The sequence below is a fragment of the Yarrowia lipolytica genome, chromosome 1F (genome assembly GCF_001761485.1).
Source record: "Yarrowia lipolytica chromosome 1F, complete sequence".
Classification (NCBI taxonomy): Eukaryota; Fungi; Ascomycota; class Dipodascomycetes; order Dipodascales; genus Yarrowia; species Yarrowia lipolytica.
In genome coordinates, this window is record NC_090775.1 from 3,593,688 (window position 1) to 3,607,718 (window position 14,031).

Here is a 14,031-nt window from a genome sequence, read left to right on the forward strand (position 1 = left end):
CCAAAGTTGAGTTACCCTACCTGCGAACCACCTCCCAACTCATACAATTTAATGATTTATAGGCAGGAAAAAAAAGGCTGACACAGACTCAACATCACACCAAGATCTCATTGCTCCCGTCTTGAAAGCCATGTTCGGAAGCAGCAACACGACATTTGGCGGCGGCTCGTCGTTCGGTAACAACAACAACTCGTCTGGCGGCGGTCTTTTCGGCAACACCAACAATGCATCTTCTGGAGGCGGAATGTTTGGGGCTAAGCCAGCCACCAGCACTTTTGGTGGCGGTGGATTTGGAGCCTCGAACACCAACACCTCCACCAATGCGTTTGGGGCAGCTTCTTCATCCCCCTTCGGCTCGTCTTCGACCCCTTCTCCTGGTCAATGCCCCGGTACCACTCTTACTCCCTTTCAGCCGTTTACCGACAAGGATACTGCCAACGGAAAGATGATGACCAACATCTACGAGACCATCACCATGATGCCTCAGTATCGCACTTGGTCTCAGGAGGAGCTGCGGCTGGCTGATTACCAACAGGGTAAGCAGTACGGCACTGCTGGCGCCACGGCCACCAACACCTTTGGGGCTGCCAACACCGCTTCTCCCTTTGGATCTTCTTCCAACACCAACAACTCGCCGTTTGGAAACTCTTCCACTTCGGGTGGCAATACTTTTGGTGGCGGGTTCGGCCAGAACAAACCCGCTACTGGGGGCCTGTTTGGAAGCTCCAACACCAACACTGGTGGTGGATTTGGTACCTCGTCCACTTCTGGAGGCTTTGGCTCCAACACCACCAGCAACACTGGTGGATTCGGCGGATTCGGTCAGAACAACAACGCCACTAGCAACACCGGTGCATTTGGGGCTGCCAAGCCCTCGCCCTTTGGTGGTACCTCGTCTTTCGGCAGTGGCAACACTGGTGGAGGCATGTTCGGAAGCACCAACAACACCTCCAACACCACCAGTGGCTTCGGAGGTGGATTCGGACAGAACAACGCTAACACCAACACCACTGGCGGTTTCGGCGGAGGATTTGGCCAGAACAACACCACCAACAACTCTGGCGGAGGTCTGTTCGGTAACAATAACACCACCAACAACACCTCGGGGGGATTTGGCCAGACTTCCACCTCTACTGGCTTCGGTTTCGGTCAGAATAAGCCTGCTACCACCAGTTTCGGCCAGACCAACAACACTGGGGGTGGTCTCTTTGGCAACACCAACACCAACACCAACACCAACACCGGCGGCGGAATGTTTGGCCAGGCTAACAACAATACCTCAGGTGGAGGGCTGTTTGGTCAGAACAATAACACCAACAACAGCGGGGGAGGTCTGTTCGGTCAGACAAACAACACCAACACTACGAATAACGCATTTGGTGCGAACAACAACACTTCTGGAGGAGGCCTGTTTGGACAGAAGCCCGCAACTACCGGTTTCGGAGCAACCAACACAGGCACTACAACCGGCGGAGGACTGTTTGGCAACACTAACAACAACACTAACACCAATACAGGCGGTGGATTGTTCGGCAATAATAACAACACTAACACAAACACTGGTGGAGGTTTCGGAGGGTTTGGCCAGAACAACAACACTGCCAACACTGGGACCACCGGTGGCGGTTTGTTTGGCCAGAACAAACCTGCTACTGGAGGGCTGTTTGGCCAGAACACCACCACTCCTGCCTCGACCGGTACTACTGGAGGAGGCTTCTCGTTTGGCCAGAACAACAACAATGCCTCTTCCAACACTGGAGCCACCGGAGGAGGCCTCTTCGGCCAGAACAAGCCTGCAACCGGCGGTCTTTTCGGAAACAACAGCTCAACCACCACTACCAACACCACTGGCGGAGGGCTGTTTGGAAACAACAACGCCGCCTCCAACACCTCTGCTACCACCGGTGGAGGTCTGTTTGGTGCCAAGCCTGCGACTACTGGAGGAGGTCTGTTTGGCAGCAACAACACCACCAACACCTCCAACACCGGAGGAGGTCTGTTTGGCAACAACAACGCTAACACCAGCAACACTGGCGGTGGATTGTTCGGTAACAATAACGCCAACAATAACGCTAACACCTCTACTGGTGGCGGTCTGTTCGGCAACAACAATGCCATGAATAACAATAACATGAACAACATGGGTGCCAGAAACAACCAGACTCCTTCGCTCACGGCGTCCATTGACCAGAACCCCTACTCGAACAACCCCTTGTTCTCTGGTCAGACTCCTCCTGCTCTGACCTCTTCTGGTTCCAACGGCACTGCCAAGGATCCTCTGACCACCTCTCTAACCTCCAAGAGCGGAGCCAAGAGCGGCAACAACGGCGTATCTTCTGCATCTTACCTTTCGTCGTCTCGACCACTGTTCCAGCCTCGAAAGAAGACGTCTGCCATTGCTTCCGAGCATGTTGCGCACCAGCGAAACTACCCGGAGGACCGGTTTGAGCGAATCTCTCTACCCGAGGTCGCCTCTGCTGGCAACACTTCTGTGTCTAGCGTGGGCAACACATCTATGTCCACGGCCAGCAAGCCTCGCCACTCTCTGTTCTCTCCCAAGACAGATGAGTTCTTGCTGGGGTCGGACGCCTTTGTGCCTCGACGAGAGATCCGAAAGCTGGTCATTGACCGTTCTGGCGACGAGGCTGAGCTGCGACGTCTGACTCAGGGCGAGGACCCTGAGCTGGAGGATCCTCACCAGCACCAAAACGTCCATGATACTCCTTCCAAGGCTCCTCTCAAATCATCTCTCAGTACTCCGAACAGCCAGCAGCGAAAGAAGTCAGTGTCTTTCTCTGCGGCTGGAGACAACTCCGTGTTAAATGGTTTGAACGACCCTGACTCGCTTGAAATGGCTCCCGTTTCTCAGTCAGGAACTCCTTCATTCTTCCCCAAGTCTACGGCCTCTCCTATTCACAAGGCTGTGTCTGTGGAGTCCTCCGCCACTGCTTCTCCCACTGCCACCCAAACTTCGGACGAGGAGATTGTCGATGATCAGGGCTACTGGTTCTCTCCCCGACTCATGGCTCTCAAGACCATGACCACCGAACAGCTCAAGGCCGTGCCCAACTTTGTGGTGGGCCGAAAGGGCTTCGGTAAGATCCAATTCCTCGAGCCCGTGGATCTGACTGCGGTTGATCTGGACGAGATCCCTAACAACGTCATCACCTTCACCAAGCAAACTTGTATCGTGTACAACGACGACCAGGAGCGGCCTCCTATGGGCGAGGGTCTCATGGTACCTTGCAAGATAACTCTTTACAACTGCCGACCCATCGCCAAGGACACAAAGAAACCCATCACCGACCCCAAGCATCCCTATGCAAGACGATGGATTGCTCGTCTCGAGCAGCAGAAGAACACCCGATTCATCTCCTACGATCTGGAGACTGGTACCTACGTGTTTGAGACTGACCACCCTTAAAAGGTGTACTTCAAGATAGCGAAGAAGTAGATCAATGTAAACTATGTATGTATGTTAAAACGCATTAATGTCGTTACTGTAGAAGTAAAGTATCGTACACTGTGCTACAGTAGATGTACTGGTGCTTGTAGTTGTACAAGCTGCAGGTGAGTAGTTACAATATATAGAATTTATACTGGTACAATTAGTTGGATGCGTCTGGCAAGATTCAATTGAGGCTTATGCGTTGATACCTGAGTCGTTGTATACAATACCTGGGCGTAAAATTGCAACAGGTACAAGTACGAGTACAGTGTCATAATAGCCGTACAGTACTTATACATTGATGTGCGCTTCTCCTCATGCATAACAATGGACATGAAGAAGGTGCTGCTTTTTCGTGTGCCTGGCTATCGTGCCTGGCTATCATTTTCATGCCTAAAAAATCGTGCATCATTAATTCTGTCACGTCTGGTGCAGCCGAAGAGTGATCTGCAGCGCGCCTGACGTAATACTGATGATTGCGGATGTTCTGACTTTGAATAATGCATCTCAAACCGAATCAGCCGTGCCCCAGCGTACCGAATCCAGTAATATAAACGCTCATATTACGACACCGTTTGTCCAAACAACCCTTTTTCCGCTTTCCGGGAAAAAAATGTTTAGGTTCAGGTGCCCCTGAAATGTACTGCCAAATGAACCCGCTCGCGTGCCTGTTACACGTGTCATTATGTTGATGATGGAGATGAGAACCCAGTATTGTTTATGGTAGAAAAAATGGACCAATAAAAGATCTTTATCACGGCACAATTGAGCCACTTGTAGACGTGCTCCAAAAACGTTTCCTAATGTCTAAAAGTTGGAGTTTCCGCTTTGGAAGCCTAAAACCCAAACGAGCTTCACACGTTGCGTGCCGGAGATTAGCGAGATTGTTAGAACGTGCTAAGTGTAGTTATTGGGGTGGTTTTTGACAAGCCAAGCAAGGGTGGTATTTTGACAGCTATCGAAGACCATACTCATCTTGTAGTTGCAAAAACAAACATTCTCGTCGCTTCTCTGACTTGTCTCCAATGTCACCCTCTTCGTATAAGTCTGCACATGTCCAAGACGTCCGCCCCATTCCCTAACCCTAGCTGCACACGTACGCGTGAACAGTGCATTCCTTTTGCAACCCGTCAAGAGTGGTGAACACACACATTAGGCACACAAACGACATGGCCAAAAAGAAGTTGAGAGCCGGAGAGGTACGTCGCCCGGCCGGAGGAGCCACCACAGCAGGAGCCGCAGCTTCGAACGGATCAGCCAACGGAGCTACCGCGTCCGGTACCACCTCACGATCTGTGTCCGGAGAGAGTAGCGGAGCCGCTGGAGCCACTCCTCATGCTCCTCCGAGAGCCCGCAACCGCCCACGAGCCGGGCAGATCAACACCTCTGTTAAAATGACCTCTAGCACATCCAATTCGCCCACCACAAGCGTTCCGTCTTCTCCGAAGACCCCCAGATCACCTAGAACGTCCGTTCCTTCTTCTCCACAGGTGGCCCAGTCTCCCAAAGTGCCCCAGTCTCCTCGAATCGTTTCTTCTTCTCGACCGGGATCCGCTGGTTCGCCAGTCTCTGTCAAAACCAGTTCAAAAGCTGTAAAAACAGAGGCAACTAAACAGCCAGCTACTCGAAAAGTGGAGGCCGTGGTTATCGATTCGTCTGACTCCGAAGACGAGTTTCACGACACAGAGGCTGTGGTAATCGATTCCGACGACAATGACGACTACGACGCTGTCATCGAGACCGTCAGCCAGCCCGTGCTGTCTAAGGCCAAGGTGGTGCGAAAGAAGGAGCCCGAGGTGGCCACTACGACCCAGACAGCCCAGAAGGCCGTATCCGGAATTCCCCAGATCAAAATCTACTCTCCTCACAACACTCAGTCGGAATTCAAGCCCAGTGAAGACGAGGACGACGAGGACGAAGAGATCTCTATGGGGGACAACAAAATCGAGTTTGGTAAGGAGCTCACCAAGGATATCAGCAACAAGACGGACGCTGCTGCTGCTTCAGTTGGCGCGCCAATCCCCTCGCCAGTGGCTTTCACTCCTCCTCCTCCTGTGAACTTCACTCCCCCTCCCGCAAGCCCTCCTGTGGTGGTTGATCTGGACGACGACGACGGAGAAGTGAGATACAAGGATCGGTTCAAAAAGAGAGCCGCCGATACAAAGCCCGCAGCTGGTTCTACACCAAAGCCCGAGGAGGAGGTCATTGATCTTGATGAAGAGTCTTCCCAATCCCCCACAATCACTCCAGGTGCATTCCCTACCCCTGGGGCCTTCCCCTCATCTGCACCAAAGACAAAGAAAGAGCCTGTCAAAGAGGTCAAGAAACCTGTCCAGGAGAAAAAGATTGAGGCAAACGAGCCTGCCAGGGACGAAGCCGAGTCAAAGAAGACCAAGTCAAAGAAGGACACCTTGCCAGAGACTTCTGCAATCACAGAAAGCGTTGCCGCAGGTGTGGCCGCTTCTGTGAGTGCTACAGCTGCTGCTTCCGAAATGGCTTCCGATCATACTCCTCTGCAAGAAACTCCTTCTACACCTACCAAGGCTGGTGACGCTAATTCAACTGCTGCCATCGACATTGCATCTGGCTCTCCTGTGACGTCACCCAATGGTTCGCCTCTCAAGGGTATTCTCAAACAGCCCAAGCATGCCAAGAAGCCGTCCATTCGAGCCACTCACACTACCATCACGGAACCAATTCCCGATGACTCGCTTCTCTTCTCCGTCTGCATTGTGGGATTTCACCATTCTCTGGGACCCCAGATCGAGGAATGGTTTGGCCCCGAGGACTACTCTCATCTGTGGCCAAACCTACCTTTCCAGGCTCTCAGTGATGGATCCCATTCTCGGGAAGAGGACTTTTCATACTTCACTCTTCTGTTTGATGAGAACAACAAGAGCGCTCCTGGAGCTGGTGGGTACTCCGATGGACGTCCTTTCAATACCCAGACCGTTACAACGCTGTTTGGTATCGCCTGTAACCGTCAGGTTGGCGTGACCGATGCTCTGAAGCAGGATTTGGCTGTGACTCGAAGTACTGTTCAGAAGTGTGTTGTGGTTATATGCCGAAAGCCCATCTGGGGCCCCATGAAGGACAAGCTGGCTGTGGTGACACGTGCATTCTTTATGCAGCCCACTTTTGACGATAAGTCCATCATTCGAAGCTTGTTTGACTCGCTGGCACACACATTAACGCTGTCCAAGTTCAACTCAGACACTTCTTCTGACGTGTCCATCGGCATGTCGCTCTGTGAGCTGGTTTCACGTCTCAAGCAGAAGCTGGTGGTGGTATTTAAGGCCCTGTTGCTCGAGAAACGAGTGCTTTTCTACGCTTCTTCAACTGAGCTGCTCTGTACTTCACAGTTCTCTCTGGTTTCCCTTATTCCTAATCTCATCAACAACCTGCAAGATTGCGGATCTCCCTTGCTGCATTCATACGAGCTCGGACTCACTCGTGCAACCTCACTTAAAACCTCTGATCGGCAGTCTCTGCTCAACTTTATGGGACTGCCTCTGATGGTCTTTGGAGAGGGTGGTATGTTCTCTCCCTACATTCCTCTGCAGCAGCTTGGCGACCTCGCTCTGGCTAGATACTACCTGGTTGGAAGCACAAACTCACTCCTGTTGCAACAGAAGAAACAGCATGCCGATGTGCTTGTAAATATGGACGACAACACCGTCGAGATTCTCAACTCGTCGTTGAAGTCGCCGCTATCCTTGTCGTCGTACGATAAGAAGTGGATCGAACGAGTCGTGCAGGCTGTCGACACTTCGTCTGGAAACTCTGCAGCCACCACATTCCATGGCAATGAGGACTATGTCAGACTCCAGTTTGAAGACTACCTCATGGGTCTTCTTTCTGCCGTCAAGTACGACAATTTCCTTTCTTCCCATGGCTCGGCTCCTCCACCAGAGATGCTTCTTAAGGAAGTCCATGGCAACCCTGTCAAGCACTTTTCTCTGGACTGGGTCAACTGCTGGCGAAAGACCCTCAATTACGAGTTGTTCAATAACTTCACCGATGGGGAGCTCTTTGACATTGTCGAGCCTAGACACATGGCCGACGCTGGCGTCACTGAGAAGCAGAAGTCGCCTTTCAGTGAGGTTGGCAAAGCCTGGGCTGGCTTGTTCAGTAAGAACGGTTCCAACACTGCTATTGACAAGACAAGTGGCAGCAGTTCCGGTGACAAGGAGAAGTCTGTCTCTCCTACAACTTCCTCAGTGTCTCCTTCGGTGGCTACTACTGTCGCTGCTGGCCACGGCACTTCTGCCAACGAGACTGCATCTCTGCCTTCAGACACTTCTGTGAAGACACATCGATCATCTGACTCCACTTGGTCCATGCAACAGAAGTCCACATCATGGTTCAGCCGATTCTCAGCTGCCCCCAAGGACGACACTGAGTCTAGCGAGCCTCTCACACCCCCTCCTCCTGTTTCTGAACGACCCAAGGCACATTCCGAGACCTCTGTCAGTGGTTGGGGCAAGTGGGCCGCCAGCAAGAAGATGACCTTGTTTGGCGATGCGAATGGCGATGCCGAGAAGGAGAAGCCGCAAGACAAGACAGAAGACAAGGCAGAAGACAAGAAGGAGAATGAGAAAGATGGGGACACAAAAGAGACTTCAGAGGACAAATCTGACGGTGCTGAGACGGTCAAGGCTGCTGAGCCTGAGGAAATAGAGATGCATTTTGAGGATTCTCCCATCAAGAAAAAGGAGAACATTTCTGCAGCGACGTCTCCCACAAAATCAGTCAAGGAACGGGCTGCGATGTTCCAATAGATATAAGATATTAAAGACCAGTTGTTTTTGTACATTGTAGCTGTGCGGATAGGTGAACTTGATGACGTCGTTACTTCTCAAATAAAAATTACTTCGGTACATGTCAGATAAGGTTATGCAGGCTACTCAACCTACATGCGTCAATCACCAGTAATCCACGTTCATGACACTCCCATCAGGCCAAAACCAACAACTCCCACAGCGAATGTGGAAAGAGATCTGACAAGGATACAAGTCTACGAAGGAATATTTGGAGACTGATCTTGGATTGTTACTCAAGTGTAGGAATTACCCCAGGACTGGAGTAGCCGGCCGGCTTCACGATTTTGATACCACGATAAGGACCCAGATTCCTAATAGGAAATGAGCCCACGCGACTTACCATATTCTTAAAAACAATCCTATTACGACATACAGTATATAGTTCATGGCGGCCAGAATTACTGGTTGTGATTCATATCTCTCCGCCTTGGTACAGTGACGCCTGTCGGGGGAGTCTACATCGAAGGTGTGTGAAGATCGATTCATTCAGGGTAAAGTTATGAATTAATTATGAGTTACGACGAGATATCTGGGTATCAATAGGGACAATTTACCAGCCGTTGCAGACCTTCTTGGTCTGGCAGGACTGGCAAGAGTTGACTGCGCCGTCAATCTTGGGGAGCAGGTCCTGCGTGAGCTTGCCATGGCCAAAGTCGATACCACCTGAGACAATTCCACCAAGGCAACCGTTGAGGTCGACAATGAGACCCTTGCAGGTGTGCAGGAGGGTGGCAATCTGCGTGATCTGCTCGTCGGAACAAGACTTGGAGATGAGCTTGCCAATAACTCCAATCAGGGAAGAAACGACCTGGATGGTCAAGTTCACGATGGTGGACAGGCCAGGAGCACAGAGCTGCGCAAGGGCACCTCCCTGCTGGAAGATGATGGAGCCCTGGATCCCGGCAATGAGGGCAGGCACAGATTGAGAGAGGCCCTCCACAGCCTTGGAACAGATAGCAAGGGCAGTGGTGGTGGAAGAAATGTCACCGTGAAGTGTCAAAGAGGCGACAAGGGAGACAGCACCGGAAATGCCGACACTGCAATCCTGAATGGTCTTGATGATTGGGCCGACGGGAGCAACACTGCCCTGGCCACCCCAAGAGTTGGTTTCCTCCTTGGATCCACCCCAAGATCCACCCTTGGAGACTTCGCCCTTTCCACCCCAAGATCCACCCTTGGAGACTTCGCCCTTTCCACCCCAAGATCCACCCTTGGAGACTTCGCCCTTTCCACCCCAAGATCCACCCTTGGAAATTTCGCCCTTTCCACCCCAAAGATTCCACCCTTGGAGACTTCGCCCTTTCCACCCCAAAGAATCCGTGGTCGGGCCTCCTCCGCTCCTCGAGAGCGGGGGCGGCCATGGCGGAGGCGGCGAGGATAGAAGCAGCGAGAGAGTACTTGATAGCAACCATTGTTTGATGTAGAGAAGAAGTGAGTGTTGTTTGATATTTATTATAAGAGGGGGTGGGGGTGGTTTATATATTGGTGACAAGTGGGTCTGGGCCGCTTCGGAAACTCGGAATCCAGGGTCCAGGAATGAGAGACTCGGTCTTATTCTGCATATTGACTTGACTGCAGATTCTATCAACACGCAGGTATTATTACTTTGTTCTGAGGGTGGGCACGGCTATATACTGATGGAAAGTAGTGCTATTGGAAGCGGTTGACATAAATCTGTGGTTAGAGACTGACCCCCTTCTGCATTCTATCGACTAAAGATGATCTCCAGCATCTCCGAGTAAGGCTCTCTCAGTTCTAGTGAACTCTTCATTCTGCTGGAGTTAACCGCCAAAACCCTGAAGCATCGCCCTCGACAACTATATTTGAAACACAGTGGTGATATCGCATTCTTCTTCTTCGTATCATAAGTTAATGTGGTTGTTTGTTTGACACAGGTTGAAGAAAGGACAGGGGAGCAGATATTATCTAGCAACAGTACAGGCACCTCAAGAAAAATTGAGACTATATTCCCCACTCAGTCCCATTAACCACAATGATATTCACCACAGTCAGTCAGGCAGTGACTATAATCGTTTCCCTTTTGTGTAATGGTAATAAGCCCATATTTCCCCAGAAGAAGTGCATGGTAGAAACACTCTACCTTGTCTCCATCTCTGGTCGAGAGGACACTGTAACGGGAGGTAACGTGCAATGAATAAAGAATAACAGCAAGGGGGGAGAACACTGCCAGGGGCGTAATTATCCACTCCAGGTGAACAAATTACTACTTTGGTCGACGTTCTAGCCTGACTTCTTTCTCTTGTGTTTCATGATTAGCTTTTATGGTGCATCATACCAGATCTAGAAAATGATCGGCGGGGATCAACAACGGCAGTGGTTAGGGGTATCGGTATGAAGATATGTTGTTGAAACTTGTCTGCGCGGCTATCGAGAGACGACTCTGTGTCAGATTCCCGTAGCATGTTCTCACAATTCTTATCTTTTCACTGGCTTTGACGATCTCATCCCGATTCAACCCTTCCCCACAAGCACAACGTCTGCCCTTGCATGTGCACCATTTATACCCTGAGTCTATGGATACAACGAAACAAGCCCATATCTCTTCCTATACTATTCTACCATACCAATAGTGAATGATGCAAGTTAAGGAACGTGCATAATTACCACAGACGAGAGCTACTCATAGTACCGGTACCTGTGGCTATTTTTGGCAGAGCAGTCGATTTCCAAATATGCATGACGATAGAGGTTATTTCAGGGGCTAATTTCAAAACGGGTTTATCAGAACAAAGACATGTACATTATTTATTAGTAGAACTGTAAATACCCCCAATGCATGCTTACTTACCACTCATTTTAAGACTGTTTTCCCTCGTTTAGGGCAAATGCCCATGCAAGATACACTTCGGCTGCACGATGCGAAACGTTTCAGGTGGCTGAAGCGGAGACATGTCTGTCTTGTATTGTACGAGTCCTTGGGCGTGGCGAGTGGTGATGGAGAGTACACATGTGCCAATAAGATAACCAGAGGCGGTGTTTATATCGAAAAGAAGGACTATAGCTTATTGAAACAATTGACATCGATATCGTTCCAAGCTGAGTATTGGCCAAAAGGTGGCTGTCGCGTTGGAAGGTCTATCAGATCATAAATGTCATCCTCCCTACAACAGAACTAACAAAAACAAGACAGAAATCAGTATTTACATCTCTGTTAAGCGTATACACTAGACGAACCTATTGCTCGTGTCATGATGTCTCAAAAAAAAAAAAAAGTGAGGAACGAAACCACAGACAGGTTATTGAAAACAATCGACTACTTGTAGCTATATATAGAACCACAATGCGTTTCATGCGTTAATATTCGCGCCGCCACCGTTTCAAGGTATCTACAAGGTGAACGTGATTCTGTTTTGACAGCTTTATCTGCTAAAGAAGCAACCTCGAAGTGTATCAAGCGCGACATTCACTTCAGAACGAGACTGGTGTTTCGAGTGAAGTGTCATTGCTATACTCTACTTACATTTTACATTAATTAAGTAATTAATTACTAGTAGCTACTGTAGGTTGCCTTTTTAGTATTGATATCCAGTCCCCAATTGTATGTATTCCGCTCTTACTATACACACAAGTTGTTCCACTAATTGTATCGAAAGAGCTTGAAGAGTTTATCACAACTACTTGTACATACTGTATGAAGAGTATTTGTTTCTATCATCGGGTTTATCTACTTCTAGCTACTTTTGGTCATAGCGGTCTAGAATCTGGCTAAGGATGAGATGAACGAATATTCAAGCCAGAAAAGTCATTCAACGCTTTTTAGTATAAATGTAAGGAAAGTGGCTAGGGTTAATCGTAGAGTTACAGATGCTGTAAATCCCCCATTTCCCGTTCTTTTGTCCTTTCAACAGTTCAAATTGTGATAGGGACAAGTCTGCACCTCTTCCCAGTACCACACAGTCTCCAACTAAACTTCCAACAAATCTTCTATGTAACAATCAACTAATATTGCGCATACAAGATGCATAAAAAGTCTATTTTAGAACTACAACGAAATATTGTGGATCACAACATCGTCAATCATCATCTCTCAACCATGTCTCAACCGATAGAAAACAAGATAGCTGGTATGAATGCGGCACTTGGAAGCATGTCTTCTATGTTCGCAGACTACGTCAACACTGTCAAAACAGACTACGAGCACCAGATCGCACAACTGGAGAAACAGGTGACTGCCCTTAAGATGGGTGAGCAAGTGGATTCCATATCTGTCACAGACCCTCGGGAGAACCTGCCGACATTCCCACTCCCCATTCAACGACAGAAGTTTCTTGAACTTGTTGATCGGGACAAGACCAACCAGATCTACGTGTATTCGGGTGAAGTGACCGAATCGCCTGCATTGTGGGCCAGCAGAATAGAGAACATCATGAAGACGTTCAACTTCTCGACATGCATTTTGGAAACTAGTCAGGTGGTCTCAAAACTACTTGGAGGAAAAGCGCTGCTTCTCTACAGGAAACAGAAGAACCAGGTGCTTCCATGGGTGGAGTTGAAACGGCTGGTTCACACGCTTGATAAGCCCGTATTGAGAAGTATCGCAGTGCACAAGGAACTGGCAAAGCTGGAAGATACAGATCTACCGATAGAGTACAGGATAAAGATGATCCGGCACTGGGAACCCCAGCTGGACCCCAGTCCTCTGGGTGACCGGGTAGTGGAGGTAATTAGGATCATTCCTGAGAAGGAGGCGGATATCATGAAGGCAGTGGAGGGAGGCATCAGCAGCTTTGATCAACTCTTGGGAATTATGGGACCAAAAGATGAGAGTAGCCATCAGCCTCAGAAGGCGGAGGAACAACCGCCAGTGCTATCGTACAAGCAGAAGCGGGCAGCAAAGGATGTCAGAGACAAGACTTGTACGTATTGTCATAAGGAGGGTCACAAATCCAGTCAATGCTTCAAGCGTCCCAAAAGATGATCTTGATAGTACGCCACCATTAAATTATTATAGCATAGATTAAACATGAATTTTCATTTTAATATTGTATTACTGTAGACACATCAAGCAAGAGCCTCTGGAAGTCATCTGAAATGTACACTTCCAAATACCTCTTGACCTCTGCGTATCATCAAGCTCTGTTCGAAAGTCGCGATTGAAACTTGGCTATAGACTTACAAGGATGCGGTGGCTGACAATTACTTCACTGACGGTGGCCCTGATTTCGTATGTGGCCTCTTAACTGTGTAATAGACTTCATGGCCGCAACCATTACCATGCCGTAGTAGCTTGGTAAAGACTGTGTCAGATTACGCACCTGCACATCTCTTGGTTGTGTTGTCAGATTTCCCCAGCGACAGCTCGATCTTTGGGTTGGGAGGATCACTGTCTTCGCCCACAAGGTGAGAAAAAAAGTGCCTACATCAGGTGGTTTGTTTGAGATCAACAAAAAGTACAGGGTATCACCGTGCCGGAGCGCGTTCAAGGGCTCTGGGTCACCATCACGAGGTATCTCAATGTGAGGTATCGTCCTAGGTGGAAAAATCAACTTGGTCGTGTATCTATTTGTTGGGTGTCACGTCTCGTTATGACTATCGAGTAGTATGGAGTAAATTACCTACAATTAGCCCTACAAATCTAAATAGCTACAAACACATCCCACCCTGTCACGCTCTCCCGATGTGAGAGCCGCTGCTCATGCATATATCCTTACATCTTAAAATTAGAGACACAGAGTCGAGTTCCCTCCTACAAGTAAACAGTAACGTGTCGTATCGTACGACCGTAGATGTGCCTAACAA

The 14,031-nt window shown here is 49.3% G+C and overlaps 4 protein-coding genes across 4 annotated transcripts; 3 read left to right on the forward strand and 1 right to left on the reverse strand.

Moving 5' to 3' along the window:
• Positions 1 to 130: 130 nt before the first annotated feature.
• Positions 131 to 3,424, forward strand: YALI1_F35938g (uncharacterized protein; the record flags this gene model as incomplete). The annotated part of the gene is made up of 1 exon (XM_505983.3): positions 131 to 3,424. One exon carries the CDS (start codon positions 131 to 133, stop codon positions 3,422 to 3,424), a length of 3,294 nt encoding a protein of 1,097 aa, XP_505983.3.
• Positions 3,425 to 4,617: 1,193 nt separating this feature from the next.
• On the forward strand, positions 4,618 to 8,229 carry YALI1_F35983g (uncharacterized protein; the record flags this gene model as incomplete). The annotated part of the gene is made up of 1 exon (XM_505984.3): positions 4,618 to 8,229. The coding sequence occupies one exon, from the start codon at positions 4,618 to 4,620 to the stop codon at positions 8,227 to 8,229; it is 3,612 nt and encodes a 1,203-aa protein (XP_505984.1).
• A 1,025-nt stretch (positions 8,230 to 9,254) lies between these two features.
• On the reverse strand, positions 9,255 to 9,683 carry YALI1_F36033g (uncharacterized protein; the record flags this gene model as incomplete). The annotated part of the gene is made up of 1 exon (XM_505985.3): positions 9,255 to 9,683. The coding sequence occupies one exon, from the start codon at positions 9,681 to 9,683 to the stop codon at positions 9,255 to 9,257; it is 429 nt and encodes a 142-aa protein (XP_505985.3).
• A 2,567-nt stretch (positions 9,684 to 12,250) lies between these two features.
• Positions 12,251 to 13,210, forward strand: YALI1_F36059g (uncharacterized protein; the record flags this gene model as incomplete). The annotated part of the gene is made up of 1 exon (XM_505986.3): positions 12,251 to 13,210. The coding sequence occupies one exon, from the start codon at positions 12,251 to 12,253 to the stop codon at positions 13,208 to 13,210; it is 960 nt and encodes a 319-aa protein (XP_505986.3).
• Between the last annotated feature and the right edge of the window lie 821 nt (positions 13,211 to 14,031).